Source organism: Corylus avellana, chromosome ca1 (genome assembly GCF_901000735.1).
Source record: "Corylus avellana chromosome ca1, CavTom2PMs-1.0".
In the NCBI taxonomy this organism is placed as follows: Eukaryota; Viridiplantae; Streptophyta; class Magnoliopsida; order Fagales; family Betulaceae; genus Corylus; species Corylus avellana.
The window spans coordinates 48,624,738-48,642,272 of record NC_081541.1 but is presented as its reverse complement, the minus strand read 5'-3'; the positions used below and the strand labels follow the sequence as shown (position 1 = coordinate 48,642,272).

The following is a 17,535-nucleotide window of genomic DNA, read 5'->3' as shown; positions in this document are numbered from 1 at the left end:
GAACAGTTTATGCATTAGTTTATAGCATAAAATATGAACATAATTTGGATGGAAACGAGAGAATAAAACTAGGGACAGGAGCTGCAAAGGAAGGGATAAAGACATAGTCAACTAATGTTGTGCTACTTGTTCCATTTATAGCTTTAAAAATTCCTCCCTATGATGCATTGCTTCCTCTCTCTCTCTCTTAATACTATTATATTTATTTATGAGTTTGTATCTCGACCGATAAGAGTGATCGATTCATTTCATGGTTAAAATTTTATTTTGTTACATTTAATGTTGTATATGATGTCACGTGCATGGTAAATATATTGTCACGTTATTTTAAAAAAATTAAATACTATGACATTATATACACTGTTAAATGTAACAAATAATTAAATCTTGACAATGAAATTGCTCATATTCATTTCACTTGAAATGAATAGTATCTACTCAACCTAGTATTAACTTGAGAGTTTACAAACGAGTGATGCTAGGTGTTTTACAATTCTTAGTACAAGTTTTCTTATAAAATGACGTGGCCATCCATAATTTGTGAAAGATTAAGCCAAAAAAACAAACTTGTCAATTTAATTAGTTAATGACTAACTCTTTAACCATATACTCTTAGAGTCCATCTGGGTATGTGATTTAAAAAAAAATGCAATTTAAAAGAGTGATTTTAAAACTCGTGTGATTTGAAAACGCTATTTTTAAAAATAAAATAGGTGCATGAAATTAGGGCAAATGAGATAATGTTGCCAAAAAGAACAAAAAGAGGATATGCTGGAGTGTGTGGTACGGCAATAGTGAAGAAAAACACTTCTGCCCTTTGAAGACGCGTTCAGCATGCACTTGTTAATTCTCAAAGGCCATACTTGTAAGGGATGTGTAATTAGCTAGGATATCAATATTTTTAAAAGAACTAATAAATAAATAAAAGAAATGCATAATTTTGATTAAAAGAATCCTAAATTAAATATTTGTTGTAGAGCTAGGGTTAGATCTTAGAGTTGATTAGGGCTATTTTGGATCTTGTGAAGAGGAATTTTCATCATGGGCATCAAGGTCCACAATGTTCATACATTTGAATTCAAAGGGATCCGAGATGGATGGACATATAATAAAAATAAAAAAAACAGCACAATATTATGTTATTATATTAAGAAAATTTGAAAGGAAAACTTTATTTACTGTCACTGATCTTTTATCACTTTTGTAATCATATTTTTAGAATTTAAAAAGTGTTAATTTAGGGTTATCATCTTTCATAAGTTTGCAATGTTAGCTCTCCCGTCAAAATTCAGCGTTAGATAAAACCGTTGATGAGTGAAATCTCCAAAATAATCTTAAGATGTTTATAAAATTATAAAAATACCTTGAATTTGGATGGAGGTATTTTGGGGATTTCACTTCTTCCGTTAGGATTTAACGTCGAATTTGGACGGAATGGTTAACATTGCAAACTTTTAAAAGATGGTAACCCTAAATTAGCTATTTTTAAAAGTTTAAAAGTATGATTGCAAAAGTAATGAAAGATCAAAGATATATAATAAGTGAAACTTTTCCAAATTTGAAATGGGAATGCAGTCCAGTTGGGTAGAATCAAGAAGATTTCTCGTTTTCTTTAAAAAAATGCTATATAATTCATATTTTGTGGTAAATCTCTCATTCATCTTTTGTTCAAATCAACCATTGGATCCTACAAATTTGATGATCGATTGTAAAAAAGATGAATTGGGATGAATGAGAGATATATAGCAAAATGTAAAATAGCATTTCTCTTATCTATAAAGAGATTCCCACAATGGACTGCTTGGGCAAAGTGAGTTAGGACTATGGGCTACTGGTTTGTTGGAGGAACAACCCTCCCCAGTGTAATTGGGCCAAACACCATTCTTTTTCATTGACACAATGAAGCTTAAGGAAAATATTGTTTTAGCCCTCGGGGTTTGAGATTTTATCAAAGCACTCTCTGGTATTTAAATTTGATCAAATCGATCCTTAAGGTTTAATACATTTTCAAATTAATCCCTCCGTTCCATTTCCGTTAAATTATTCGACGAATGCCACATCGTACCCAATAGTTTTGTAACACACATGTAGACATTGCACAACTAGCTTCTCCATGCCAGTCACGTGCCACAGTGGATCTCCACGTCATTAAAAATACCACTTCATAGATAGCCAAGTCACTAACAAATGCCATGTCATCAAAAAAAAAGAAAAAAAAAAAAGGCTCCAAGAACCCCCTAATGGCGAACTTGATCTGTTTGTCTCCTGCAAAGCCTGCAAGCCAAGAAATCAAAGGGATTGTTTTGGGATCGATTGTGATTTCAATAAGTGTAATTTTAAAAATTACGTTTTTAAAATAATTATTTTTTAAAATTACAAAAGCGTTTAATAAAACATGTTAAAAAACATTTTTTTGTATCAAATATTTGTTATGCAAAATTGTGATTTTAGTTTAAATTCACGTTTTTTTTCAAATAAACACTCCCTAACCTGCTTATAGAAATCACATATTTTTTCTTCTTCTTATTTTAGATTAAGTGCTTTTTAAATCATAATGCCAAAAGCCTTACATATTACAATATCTTTTAAAAATGCAGATTATTTTTGCGAAATTGCAATCCCAAACGCACCCTTACTAAGTTATCGTTTAACATTGAACCCATCAATGGCCTCAAGGCAATCCCACATGGTTAAGTAAACACTAGAACATAGGTTCGGCTCCCGCAATGAAAATTTTTATGCTTGATTAGTGTAAAGTATCTTGAATCCTATTGATGTATGTTCTAATAGAGCCTATTCAGATTATGGTTCAACCAGACTTGAAGGACTAAATGCGATTTCCACCGTCTAAATCCATCATGCAAAAATCCTTTATTTTTACAAGAAAACTGGACCGAAAATCCTCTATTTATTTTCTATTTAGTTTATTATTATTATTATTTTTTTAATGTTATGGAAAAATTTCTGGATTCTCCAGCTTTTAATTTTTTTTATTAAACCCACTGGTTTAGTTGTTTTTAAATGGAAGTTAGAGTTTGACAATCTCATTATTGCCTTAGTGGACTCTTGGGGCCCAATAGCAATTTTACGAGGCTTTTCATTCTCTGTTGGGCCCAATTTTGTCCAAAATCATGGGAATTGAACTAAAAATTAAGGCCATTCAAGGTGTTACAAGTTATGTACACAAGTAGAAGTTTCAAAATTTGTGGAGCACTTTCTATAGTTTTTATTATAAATTTGCTAACAGTTTATAATTGGCAAAATAATTAAATAAAAATTAGATTCGTTAATCTAATTAGCTAGTGACTAACTTTCTACCAATTATGGACTAGCACGTCAGTTTTAAAGAATATTATAGTAAAAATTATACAAACATTTTTCAAATTTATAATACTCCCATTATTACTATAAGTCTATAAGATCCTAATTCATTATAAGATATTGGATTCAACATCAAGAGTGAACCATTATCATTAGACCATTAAGAGTATGTTTGGGATTATGTTTGAGAAATAGAACTTTTAAGTCAAAAAAAGCTTTTTTGGCAAAAGCTTCATTTTAAGCTTTTTGCCAGTATTTTTGCTATTTTTAGGTTTTTTTGACAAAAGCGATTTTTTTTTTTTTTTTTTTTTTTCAAATTGACTTTTTGAGTGTTAAATGTATTTTTAAACCCCTCAAACGTACACCCAGACAGGCCCTAAGAGTGGTAGTTTAGTGGCTTCAAGGTAATCTCTATGTGATTAGGCAAACACTAGAGTTTAAGTTTGACTCATGCAATGAGAATCCTCATACCTGATTAGTGTAAACCACATTGGGTCATATTGATGCTCTAATAGGGCTGAGCCAAGTTATGGCTCAACCGGGCTTGAAGAAGTGCTTGCAAGTTTCACCATCTATGCCACTTATATCATTGATTCGCAATGAGTAGGTACTATTATGGTCACGTCGATTAAGTGGTTACTCTAGTAGCCCGCTCCTACCTTTTTTGAATAATAATTAAAAAAAAAAAGAAAAAAAAAGGGACCTTTACTTTCATAAGGTGGTATTGGTGGTATTGTTAAAGACTTGGAGAAATCTTTTTTTTCTTCTTCATATCTCTAAGCTGCTTAAGTTTATTCCATGAGAATATGCCCTATCTCCACCATGATAACTAAAGTTTGTTCATGCCTACATATAATTATTTGGTGATGTCTTTTGTTTTCAACTTTTTGAGTGCGCGATTCCCTACCTCCATACCTTGATATTGACTTGGTTCATGTCTAACTTTATCCTTTCCTAGCTCTAATGTGAGGACAGACAAATTCCCTCTCTCTTTGCCCTCTACAATTCTTAGTATTTTCCTTCTTTCTTTTGCTTTTGCTTTTGATTTTTCTTTTGTTTTTGTTTTTTTTTTTAAGGAATTCAAACCTTAACCAATAATATTGGAAGCATGCCCATTTGCTAGCTGAAGTGACCCAAAGAGACAATTCCTAGTGTATTCTGATTTCTCTCCTAATGATGCATATCTTCTTGACAAGGCCAGGGCCATTTCTATTTATGTTGAAAAGATTGATAAATAGGCTAAAACAGAAGTATAGAAATTTGTTTCTTGAAAGTTATCAGATGTGATGCCCTATGGCTAGAATGTTAGTCTAGTAGATGAATCATAAAGTGTTCGTGGTTGTTAAATTTCACATTGGCTCTTTATCAGGTGAGATTGAGCCTTATAAATTATTTCATAAAGCTTTAATAATGTGACTAGTTTTTTGTGGTGATACTGTAAACATAACTAACATTTTCCTTGGGCTGTTTCTAATAATACCAAGTGGCATCGAGACATTGCATGACATGGGCCCTAAAAGGACATCAAGGATTTGAATAGAGAAGATTGTGACATCCCAAAATGTTAGTACAACATTTTGTGATCAGTGTGTGCATTATAAAAGTGTTATTGGGTACTAACTTTAGTAGGTGAGATTGCGCTTCATAAATGCTTCTATAGGAGTTTCAATTTTAACTTCGACCAATCATTTTGGAGTGATAACACAAATCTAGTTAGAGCTTTCCCTAAATCATTACAAATGATGTCAGGGATTTGAGTGGGGGAGATTTTGTGACACCCAAGAAAATTAGCCTCACATTGGGTGATTGAATTGTCCACATAGATTATAAAGGCACTCATGGGTGCTAAGTCCCTCATTAGTTCCTTATTAGGTGCGACTAGACCTTATAAGTGATTATAAGGAGCTTTAATTAAAAAAAGAGTAACACTGCTCTTCACACTCATTTTATATTAGTTGATATGACGTGTTTTAAGTGAATTTTCATGTCGGTCACTTTAAAAAAAAAAAAAATCACTTAAAACACATTAGCAAAATTGAATGAGTGTAATAAACAAGTGTGAAGAATAGCTACATTGGTGTTGTTACCATGCACAATACTGATGGACAATATAGAATTGAAAAGAGAGAGATTAAGAGAGAGAGTCGAGACACAGATTTAACGTGGTTCGGCAATGTGCCTACGTCCGCAGCGAAGCGGTTGTATTTTTTTCTTAATGATTCAGGATTACATCATACCATATATATAGGAAAAAATCATAAACCTTATTTGTACGGACGTATTAAAGAAATTCCCAAAATACCCCGTACCGTACCGTGGGGGCGTCGCCCCTGCACCCCAACAACCTAATCATTCCTCCCACTCCATGAACGTCCTTGTCACAATGTTCACTCTGTTCCCATCTACTTAGCCTTTCACTAGTGTTAACATAAGCCACTAATTCCAACAATTAGTAACTTTCTTTCATTCATAGCTTAAAAAAAACTGCTGGAGCCATATATGATGTAAAGAACCAGGAATGAAACCAAAAAATATTCCAAGGCACTAATGGAAGATAAGTACACTTTTTAATTAATCAACAATATCTGTTGATCTCGTCATCCCACTTGGACTGATTTTTTTATTTTTTTTATTTTCTATCTTCACTTTAAAATTCAATATTATAAAAATAAATTTTAGAAAAGGTGCAAATAATGAAGATTACAAGTTTACAACATTTATAGTTTACAAAAGGGTACGGCTTTGGCAAAAGTGTGTACAAATATAACATATGGGGGACCATTGAACAAGTAACATATTTAATAAGCTTGGTCACTTCAGTACGTGAAAAGAAATATAGAATATTATAGATATCTTCATATAATAGATGAATACTGCTTTCTCTGCTCACTAGGGGTCATAATAACTCTAACGGTATTAAACTAGCTTTCTTTGTCGGCCAAATTCTTATCTACACCAAAGACTATATATATATGAAGATGCATACTACTTTCACATAGATAGAATGGCACCATGAAATTTAATCTTTTCTTGAGATCGGGTGCGATGCATTTATCGTATTACATGCAATAAAGATAATTCATGTACGAGAGTGTTTGAGCCTTACTTACTCGGATGTCTGTTCAAACTATCTTAACATCTGTCGAAATAAATAGTATTTGAATATTTTTTCACACTAATTGTCTGTATTATTACACCTATTTCCTCCCGATCCTTCGATAATGGTAATTGATGCATGCTACTTGCACATAGATAGAATGACACCATGAAATTTCATTTTTCCTTAAAATAGGGTGTGATGCGCCGATTGTATTACATGCAATAAGGATAATGCATTAAAAAGTGAGTATTTGAAGATATGTTCGAGGAGTTAATGTTTGACTATTCTCTCACATGAATTGTCCGTATTATTGCACCTATTTCCCCCTGATCTTTCGACAATATATGGCAATTACTTTCAAAGCTTACCTAACTTCATATAACCAATATTTGACCTCCTTTTTTTTATTTTCCTTTCTCGTTTCTTTTATAAAATGTTCTTCAACATTTTTGCCAAATTTTCTCCCATGCCAAATGTGGGCACCACTTGGAAAATCTAATAGCCAATTAGAATTGTCTCAAAAATCAATAATTGCATCAAACCACAAAACCTTCAAAAGTGAAGGAGTACTATTAATTGGTCAACACCAAGAGACCTTCTACCTAATACAGATCTTCAGAGAGCAGAAAATTGACTGAGAAAGAAAAAAGAAAGTAAGAGAAGAAATATGCCTTTGGCCCTATGATGCACCAAGGGTCAGTTTGACCTGGATGTGATTGATTTGTTTATTAATAAACAAAGCTTAAGAACATCACTTTTTTTCTGAGCACTTAAAAAAATCACTTGAGAGGTAAAAAATATTTCACACAATTAACGAAAAAGTAAAATAGTTTTAAATTATCAAATGAGATTTAGGTAAAGTTGTACAGTAAAAATACCTTTTTATTTTTCTCATACATTAAAAAGTAAAGTTCAATAAATTTAAGCCCTTTAACTACTGGTTATTTCAAAAAAGTCATGTGAACCAGCATATATAACACTTGGATATATCAAATTATCATTTTATTGCGATTAAGCCCCTTCGTTAGGTTGGATTACACGTAACTACTTTGCCCAAATCTTTCAATTTTGCCCTTATTTCACCACTAAAAAAACCAATCTTGCCCTTGAGAACCATTCTTTTAAAAAACAATGAATAAAAGTTGCTAGCGCGACTCGCGGCCATTCCGGGGGTAGGGTTTATTTTGGGGTTTGGGGATGACCGATCCAACTCTCATGGGCAAAATTCTGTTTTTCTTTTCTTTTCTTTTTTTTTTTGAAAAAAAGAAAAGAAAAATATACTATAACCCCTAAACTACCACCACATAAATAAATAATAACCATTAAAAAAAAAAAAAAAACCTTAAACGGGCTAATATGAAATGAAAAGGGTCACCCCTATTTGTTTAATTATTTGTTCAAATAATTATCTTTTAATAACTTTAAGTGTATTTGGGGAAGAAAAATATAAAAGTATCTAATTTTACACGAACTGATTATATAGGAGTCTAATGCCATGTTTTAAAATTTTGAAGTGTAAATAAAAATGTAATAGTAGTAGATAAGGCTAAAGTATATTTTTCCTGTTAAAAAAATTAAACCCATTTCTATAAGATCAAATCACTCAACCTATTTCTGTAGTATTAAGAAAGAATATAATAGTTTTTTTTCCTTTTTTTTTTTTTAATAATATTAGTCTTACAACTCATGAGGAGGGTCACGTTCCTCCTACTTTAATCCTGTGGTGATGTGTTTCCACCGGCAGTTGAGGCGGCTTGTGAGGAAATTCCACTCACAAGAAGCCTTGGATGGCGTTGGGGTTGTCCTTATCTCTTTTTCTATCACATTTTCTGCCCTAAAACAGAGGGCACTTCGTACTTGGACCTTTTAGGAAACTGACAAACCCATGGGTCCATACTTTGATCTTTGGATGATTGGATCTAATGCATAGATTTTTTTTTTTTTTGTCCTAGAAAGCCACACCTTTCTCATCTCATCTTTCCCGATTTGAACAAACTTTTGGGACATATCTTTCCACTGCTGTACTATAATTACTACAGGTGATTTCTACTTCGTATCAATACGGAAACCGAAAATTTTAGACTCGCATTATTTAACAAGAATCTAATATAAAATTAACGAATTAAAGTTCAAAAGTCTGCGTCGAACCTGATAAGCGACATTTAAACTGACCTGATATAAACTCAACACGAAATTAGTAAGTTAAGATTAAAAAATCTGCCTCAAACCTGACAAGCAACATTTAAGATTGGCCCAAGACAAACGCAACATAAAATTAGCGAGTTAGGGTTAAAAAATCTGCCTTGAATCTGACAAGCGACATTTAAGATTGGCCTGATACAAACTCAATACAAAATTAGTAAGTTAAGGCTGAAAGATCCGAATCATATTAATAAAGGTAACAATCAGCAACACATAAAACAAGCAGCTGTATATGTGTATATTATATAACATGGTTGCAACAACAGGAAGATGCACATGCTTCTAAACATTTCAATGACAGTACAGAACAATGGACTAATACTTCCCCAGTTCTTTATTGGCCCTTCAGTACTGCGCTGAAAGCATCCTAACGCCCTAGACTCGCACGACTTGCCCCAAGTTCATGTGGGTTAAAACATCTAATAAACAAGCTTATATATTACAAAACTAGGTTTTCATGATGAGAAAGGGTCCAAGAAGCTTCATTGGATCCAGAGCACAACTTAGTAGAGATTAGTTTGCGCCCTTCAACACATGGTCAATAAGAGAAGGCCTAAGATAGAATTTCTGCCATTTTTTTTTTTCTTCAAAGGTACCACAAGGGGATATCTTGCTTTGGCAAAGAGTCCACTGCATAATCAACAGATCCCAGGTTAAAAGGAGAGCTGAACCTGAAGTCCACTATATTATCAGTGGGGTTGTTATCAAATGGGGGATCAAATGCCTTGCACTGATCAAACTGAATTTCTGTTGTTGGAAGCACAGTGTGATGATGCATGGACATGTTGGTTGTTTCTCCAGCAGACATGTTGCCTCCCATCATAACTCCCTGGCTGAAATAGTTATCGTCCATCTGAAGTTGAAATTTTTGCTGCTGCTGCTGCTGGTGATGGTGGTGGTGGTCTTCAGGAGCCTTGAGGTTCCCAGGATTCATGCTTTTGTCACTCTGAAGATTAGTATCATAGAATGACATGAGCTCAGAGATCATCTTCTGTCCATCTTCCGGAAGTCCAAGTCCCGAAACATAGGCTGGCTTAGGTTGAGCATAGCGTAGAGAGAAAACTGTTGGCTTGTCATCGTTGATTTGAGAGTTTGGCATTCCAAACACTTGGGAAGAGTTAGTACTCTGGTACGGACAATTCATTTGGTGATTGTTTCTCGAATTCCTGTCAAGAAACCCAAGGCGGTAATCGTTGTACGGGCATCGAGAGTACTCACATGTAAAGATCTTTTGATCCACTATCATTGGTGGATGATCATCAGCCAGTTGCTTCCTTTTTTGAGTGAAATCTGAGTTGATCTCAATGAGCTCTCCCTTGATTTGAGGATCCACTGGGGGCATCATAAGCCTATGATCTCTTGGTCCAGCAGCCCCCAAATTGATGAGATTGACTTCGAGGGGCTTGCAGTCCTCTGCTTCAACATTTTCTTCATCATCCACTCCTTCAACATCATAATCTGTAGCATCACTGATTATGTAAGATCCACTCCCACCAGCTGACACAGGAGGACATCTATCAGGATACAACTTTCTGGCCAGAGCTTCTTCCTGGTTTATAATGGCAAGCCAAGTGGCGCTCTCCTTGGCAGTCATCTTGTCTTGCAGGCATTTTGACTGACGAACAAGCTTCCGGATCTTGGCAATGTCAGGGGACATGTGCTTAATTACAGCTGTGAGAACACTCACCTTCCAAGCCTTCTTCAGATCATGAGGTTTCTTATAAGGGGGAGGCCCCTGATCTTTAGGCAAACCCAGTTGAGGCCACCACTCCTCATTCCCGGTCGGCCACCATGGCGGGGAAACACCCTTCTCCAATGGGAAACGCCGCTGAGGCGGATCACAGTGCTGCATCAAAGCTGACAAAAGTGAGCCAAGAGTAGTGTCCTGGAGTTCCTGCAAGGTGTGAGGAGTGGATGCCACTGCACTGCAGTCTTCATTCTTACCAAGGGTTGAATGATCCGCCTGATACTTGGCAATTGCAGCAGGACCATTACGATCAAACCGGACCTTTTCTTTCCACCATGCTCGCAGATTGTCGGAGGCTCCGCTCACCGGCTTGCCCTTCTCAGGAATAATCCCATACACAAAACCTTGAGCTTTACAAACTTCCATCATTTTCAGCATATATTTCAGGATACCATCTTGTGCACGGGACATCTTCTTCCTCCGGGCTTGCTCCTGGGATTGGCGCTGCTTTGCATTGTCAGCTCCCTCCTTTCCCTTACTCTGTTCTTTGAGGCGTCTCAACAGCAGCCGGTCTCTCCACATCCTCCTCTCAAGCTCATCAACGTCCATCTCATCATCACTATAATCCTCCTCCACCGTCGCCTCTGGTTCATGCTCAGGAAGTGCTTCCCCTTCCCCAGGAGGAGCCGAAAGAAATTCAAGATTTCCAAAAAACCCCATTTCCTCAAACATTCCCATTCACAACCCAGTTAACGTTGACGTCACCACTCTTCACTCTCTTATGATCAATATCCAAATTTTGCACACAAAGTACCAACTCCCAATCCCCAGGACTTCCAATATATATAAACCCAGTGAAGTTAAGGAAACCCACTAGATTATCTTTGCAAATACCTTAATTACAGAACAAATAAAAGTCAGTTCAGACATAATACTATCTCATACATATCAGGTACACTGAATTGGAAAAGACTGTAACTAAATGTAAATCCAAAAGAAGTTAAAAATCTTATAACATCCATTAATTAGGAAAGTACAAAAACGAAAGCACAAACAAAACAAGAAAGTACAAAGTATAGTCTGAAATAGGATAAGAACAAATAATAATGGATAAACACAAAGATAAACCCACCAAGGCCTATATGTTTTAGGTATCAAAATAAGCTTATAACTCATGGGCTTCCCAGTTATAGAAAGAAACAATCTAAGCTACAAACTTGAAGGAAAAAAAAAATGGTCATATTCGGATTAGATAATTACCATAAAGAAAAACAATTAATTCCCCTCAGATCCACTGCAATATGCTTTCATAGTTACCAAAAGGCATATAACTTTAAGGCTATGATTCAGATTTCTCCGTCTAAACCACGCCACACACGATCTGGTTTAGCTTTTAAAACAAACTTCCAGACAATTTTCTCCTACCCAAGCAAGAAAAACTACTACTTTTTTGTTTTTCAAATCTCTTCCCACACAACAGCAACTTAAAAAACGAAAACTGAAACTACAATCAAGCAAAAAAAATTGATTAATGGGATCCGAAAATCATGGCTTTGAGCACACCAAAAGGCTCAGCAGCCGCCTCTTCTAGATCCAGAGGCTCAGCCATCCACAGCACTCAAGAATAGCTCTCTACAAACATTGGCAACATTAAATTCTACATAAATCAAATGACAAAACAGCCAAATCCCAATACTTATCAACACCCAAATGAAACAAAAATCTACACAATTCAAGCTAACATCACAAAAGGTGATAAACTTCTTATACTATGCATGTGCTTCAGTTGAGTGAAGAAAAATAGCAGAAGATTATGTATGTTACCCAATATCTACTTCACGTTGTTGGCCTCTGAACTCTGAAGCTCCTCGTACTGCTCCAAACAAAGAAAGACACCCAGAGAGAAAAAAGAGACACAGACAGAGAGAGAGAGAGAGTTTTTGGGGTTCTCTTTTCCTTTTCCTCTGTATCGGAAGAGAAAACAAAAGAGTGAGAGAGATTGGTCGGGTTAACGTTTTAACTGCGGTTAAGCGGTGGGAACAGCGATGTTTGTTGGATAGGATTTTTCTGATCTGTCTCATAAACTCAGTCTCACATGATTGCTGTTTCGATCGACGCGTGGCACGCCGGCGTTGGTCATGATCTCATCACTTTCTGTGTTGCTTAGGAATGTACGGTCAAATATGGGAAAAACAAAATTTTATTTAAAAGCCAAAAATGTAAAAAGAAGAAGAAACATCTCATTCCCAGCCTCGTGGAAACAACTTATATTCAACCCAAAATTTTTTAAACCATTAAATTTCATGTCATACAATCTTTTTATTTATTTATTGATTAATTTATAAAATCACAAATAATAATGATAATAAGAATTAATATTCCTTATAATTGATGTCTCTGAGTTGCATTTGCAGGTTCGTGAGCGAAGATTACGGCTTTCATTTGATCTCCCGAACAATTTGAAATATGGAGCCTGCCTGACATAAAAGGTGAATTTTGTCGTTCTGTCTTTATGAATCGTCCAAATTACACTGCAATTTGAACACTCTTATTATAAGAAATCGTGATCATGATAATTAATCATGACTCTTTTGATCCGAATAATTTGAGATGTGGAGCCCACCTATCTGAAAACGTGAATTTTGTCATTCTGTCTTTATGAACGGTCCAAATTATGCTGCAATTCAAGCACTTTGATTATAAGAAATCAAGATTATGTTATGAGTATTAATTATACTTTGTATGACTTGCTTTTGTCATGAAACTCATTTGAAGTATTACATGTTGATAAAGAGGTAAGCATTTGACAAGTCTTCGATGGTATTGTTATTATTATTATTATTATTTTAGCTATTTATAAATAGTAGTGTTAAAATAATTGGTGTTAGGTATAACTTTGTTATAATAATAATAAAAAAAATCAAATAAGTTTAAATATTACTCTGACTAAAACACTATTATCAAAAATTTTGAGAAATTTAAATAATTGTTTTGATCATCTAATAGTATTTTTATTTTAATAAAAAAAAAAATTGGTCTTACACTGGTCTGACAATGTAGTTTACTTTGGGTGTTTTTTTTTTTTTTTTTTTTTCTATATATATATATATATTTGCCAATAACTTGATTGATAATAGTTATATATTTTCTTTGTTTGACATTCTCTTAAGTAATGAACACGTGTAAATAGGCATTCTGGTAGTTTTATAAACACCCCAACTTTAATTATAATATTATTATAAATTTTATCTATTTATTCATATGTCAATCATAAAGATATATGATTTTATTTATTATAAATATAGTAATATTATTTAATAGATAATTATGTAATTGCCATATAACTGAGATATTGTGACACTCAAAATTAATTTTCAGTGTCACATCATTCATATTATATGACAATATACTTAAATAACATTACTCATTATAAATAACTTGAACACGTCAAAGAATGTCATTGTTTCCGCTAAGATAATCACAACTAACACCTGCTCTTTCGAGGAAAAAAAAAAAAAAAAGACTTGAATTAATGTAAGAAAATAAAATACGACATATGTAGATAAGAATTACGTGTTCTAAAATTTATTAAAAATGCAGGTGAAAATCATATGTTATAAATGATATAATACTTTAGGGAAAAATTTTACTCTAATTTATTTAGGGGTGATGATTAAAGATTTTTACCATATTTGTAAGGCATTGTAAAGGATTTATACTCCTCTTTAGGCAAATTCTAGTGGCGACCAAGAAAATTGCGTTTGATTTCAGCAACCATTGTGTGGTGTGTACCCAATAATGGTGTGAGTGTTTGTTTGAGAGATTTGCTTTGCCACATTTTTTATTATTATTATTATTATTTTATTTATTATTTATGCGTTGGAACGTGCAGGAGAGCAATTAAGCTAAGCAACACACCAGAACGGAGTGGAAGCCTCGCTTCGCGGAACGACGTCAATCTAGCGTTTTTTTTTTTTTTTTTTTCTTTTTCTTTTAAAAGAAATTTATTTTATTTTAAAGTCCCCAGTTTGTATCTCTATTATTGCTACTATGCATTGATTTTTAACTTAAAAAAACAAAAAATTGTGGGGACCATTGATTTTTACTTTATTATGAAACATTCGGGGTATTATGATTTTTATTATCGTCCATATTTATTAAAAGATGAGAGTTACGTGGCATTTGAATCTCCTCCGGTCAAGCCGGTTCTTGTTAAGGAAAGAGTAAAATTGTTTAAAAAATATTTTTTGGATAATTTTGCCCCTATAATGAAGAGAACCAGTTTCCCTCCAGTCCATTTGGATTGGAGCAGATCCCGGTCCTGTTACGTAGCAGTTCATATTTTAATAGTTATCGTGTTAAGTGCGACATAAATTATCAAGTCACTTTATTAACATAATAAGTATTATATCGACTTCCATGTTACAATCAACATTTTAGTAATTCATACCGTAAGTATTACTTAAACTATTATATATATATATATGGTAACAATTTGTATTCGCATGTCGGTTTTTGGTCGTATCAATGCATTGATATAAGATTATATAAGTCAATTTTAACTTGATTCATTTAATTAAACGGGTCTAACTCCTTAATCTTAATCTTTTAATTTTACATTGACTTCGTATCAAATTCACGAATCGTATAAAAATTATCAATCCTAATATATATTAGTTGTTAGAGAACTTATATAACTTAACTAGAGTTATATTTTATTCTAATAGTCACGGGAAAGTTTGAGGCCTCGTGATTGAAATCAATACAGAAAAGGAAAGTTTTCTAGAAAAAGTTTTTTCAGATTTTTATTACCTTAATTGCTCTAGTTGTATTAATATAATGGTTGCTTCCTGCAATAGGAGAAATGATGATTGAAAAAGTCAGAAATCTGCACGGGCCACGGCTACTTTTTTTTTTTGGCTGAGGGGACTTTCAAATATTGAGAAGAAATGTTTGGAGGCATATAGGAAAGAGAAATGAGGAAAATCTTTCACAATGACTACGTACCTTTTTGTTGTTCTTAACAAACCTTGTTAGCTATTATATATAGATTTGGGAAAACAATATAACCGTTTGTAACATAGCTATGTAATGTTTAAAAGGTGCTAAAGTAATCCATCAACCTATCAAAATGTATAAAAAATGTCACTTATTTTTATATTTCTATAATACCCCTATTCTTTTAAAAAATAAAATAATAAAATGATTACAAAAAAAAAAAAAAACAATTTTTTAAAGAAAAAAAAACCAATGGGTGAATAAATAACAAAAAATATATATATTTTTTGGAATAAATAAATAATTTAGTCAATGTAGTTGGTCTAAATTACAAATTGCTTCATGTTGTATGAAAGTAAAATCAAAGGTTCTTGTGATATTCCAAAAATACAATTTAGTTCCTGAAGTCAAATTTTGTTAAAAAGTGTGACAAATTCTGTGATGTCAACACCAATAAAAATGGCGACAGGTGTCATTATATATATATATATATATTAAACTAAAAAAAAAAAATTTAAATTCTTAGTTTTTTATTTTATCAATTTCTTTTATTTTAGTTTTTAAAAGAATAAGGGTATAATTGGAATAAAAAAAATTATGTGGCCTTTTTGACATACTTTGGTAGTTTGATAGGCTATTTTAGCACATATTGAACATTGTGGGATTCTTTCAAAAATGGCTATTAGTTTGGGGGTATTTTTTTATATTTTTCCCATAGTTTTGTTACGTGTCATCCTTTGATTGGATGGCGAGTAGTGAGTTTGTGGAGGTAGATTGTCGGTTTTGGTAAGAGATGTCCCGATAACCTCTTTTTTGTCGTGAGTCGGGCGACATTTAATGCTAACTACTCTTGCAAAGGAGGAGGGTGGCGTTCTAATGCTTTCTTGTCGTGGGCTTCCTAAAAAATTTATTGACATGTCGTGAGTTGGCAGTTTTCAAGTAAGAGGAAGGATTGGGGGCTACGCGGTCGAGATATGCTATACATCATTCTCTCAATCATCTTTTAACCATCTCTTTTTACAAATCTAATGGATTCGCCATTGAATTTGTGGACTCATGTGAGTCTTACAAAAATTCAATGGTAGATTCATCAATTTATTATATGGAAATGGTTGAAAGAATGATTTTTATTAAGTTGTGTTACAATCCTTGTTCAGCTGCCAAAATTGGTTGATGGACTAGTCTTGGCGGGTCTCGGCTAATCGTTACTTAAAATGGACTTCTTGACCTAGGCTCAATTGATAAAATCTAAGAATGTCAATAATCATATTTTGTACAATGAAATAATGTAACTCAAATTTCACAACTAAGTGTAACCATGCATCATATATATACTTTTTTGGAGAAAGTCCACATACCCTTTACCACTCAATTGATAATGTCTCATCTCCTACCCCCTCTCAAACTTTCAACTGAGACAATGTACTTCTCAAACTACCAAAAATTGCAATGTTTCCCCAATGACAAAAATACTCGTAATAAAATAAAAAACAAAAATTCTAAAAAGAAAACCTAAAATATAATTTTTCTAAAAAATTATTATTTTTTTCCCAAATTTATAGTGGTATTTTGTCTTATTGAAAAATTTGTAGGATCATTTTTTTTATCTTTTTGCTAGCATTGAAGGAACATTGATAATGTTTTCGTAGTTTATTGGGACATTTTTTCAATTGAAAATGTAAGGGAGATATTGTCAATTATGTGGTAGGAAAATGATTAGTAAGTGTGATATGAATAATAATGTTTGACTATAGATAATTCCCTTTTGTATTTACTACAAAAAAGAATTACAACTTCAAAGTCTAAAATGTTTATTACCTCACATGCGGATAGCGAATAATAATCACATTTATTAACCGCAATAATCGCGCGAATGCAAATAGTAATTGCATGATGTGGATACCACAAATCATTATCTGCATTTTGCGGATGCGGATAATGTTAATAACCGCATCTGCATCTGCATTTTCACCCTTATCATCTTCCACACTACATCAAATTGAAGCCCTCCACCTTGCGTTCCTAGCTTGCGAAGGGGTCTACAATTCAACCAAAACCAACCCTACACCGTTGAAGATAGTATTCTAAAGAGCATTGACAATCTCATGATAAAGTAGAAGATGATACATTGACTCCACACTCTTCCTACATGTACAACACTAACCAGTCACAATAACTTGTCGCTTTCTTAGATTGTCCATAGTGAGATTCTTTCTTAATGTATGTA

General features: G+C 33.4%; 1 protein-coding gene across 1 annotated transcript; it reads right to left on the bottom strand.

Annotated features, from left to right (window-relative positions):
* Positions 1–8,837: 8,837 nt before the first annotated feature.
* Positions 8,838–12,304, bottom strand: LOC132180052 (ETHYLENE INSENSITIVE 3-like 1 protein). The gene is made up of 2 exons (XM_059592898.1): positions 12,135–12,304; positions 8,838–11,204 (listed from the first exon to the last, which is right to left on the bottom strand). Exon 2 carries the CDS (start codon positions 11,046–11,048, stop codon positions 9,210–9,212), a length of 1,839 nt encoding a protein of 612 aa, XP_059448881.1. The 5' UTR covers positions 11,049–11,204; positions 12,135–12,304; the 3' UTR covers positions 8,838–9,209.
* Positions 12,305–17,535: the final 5,231 nt, after the last annotated feature.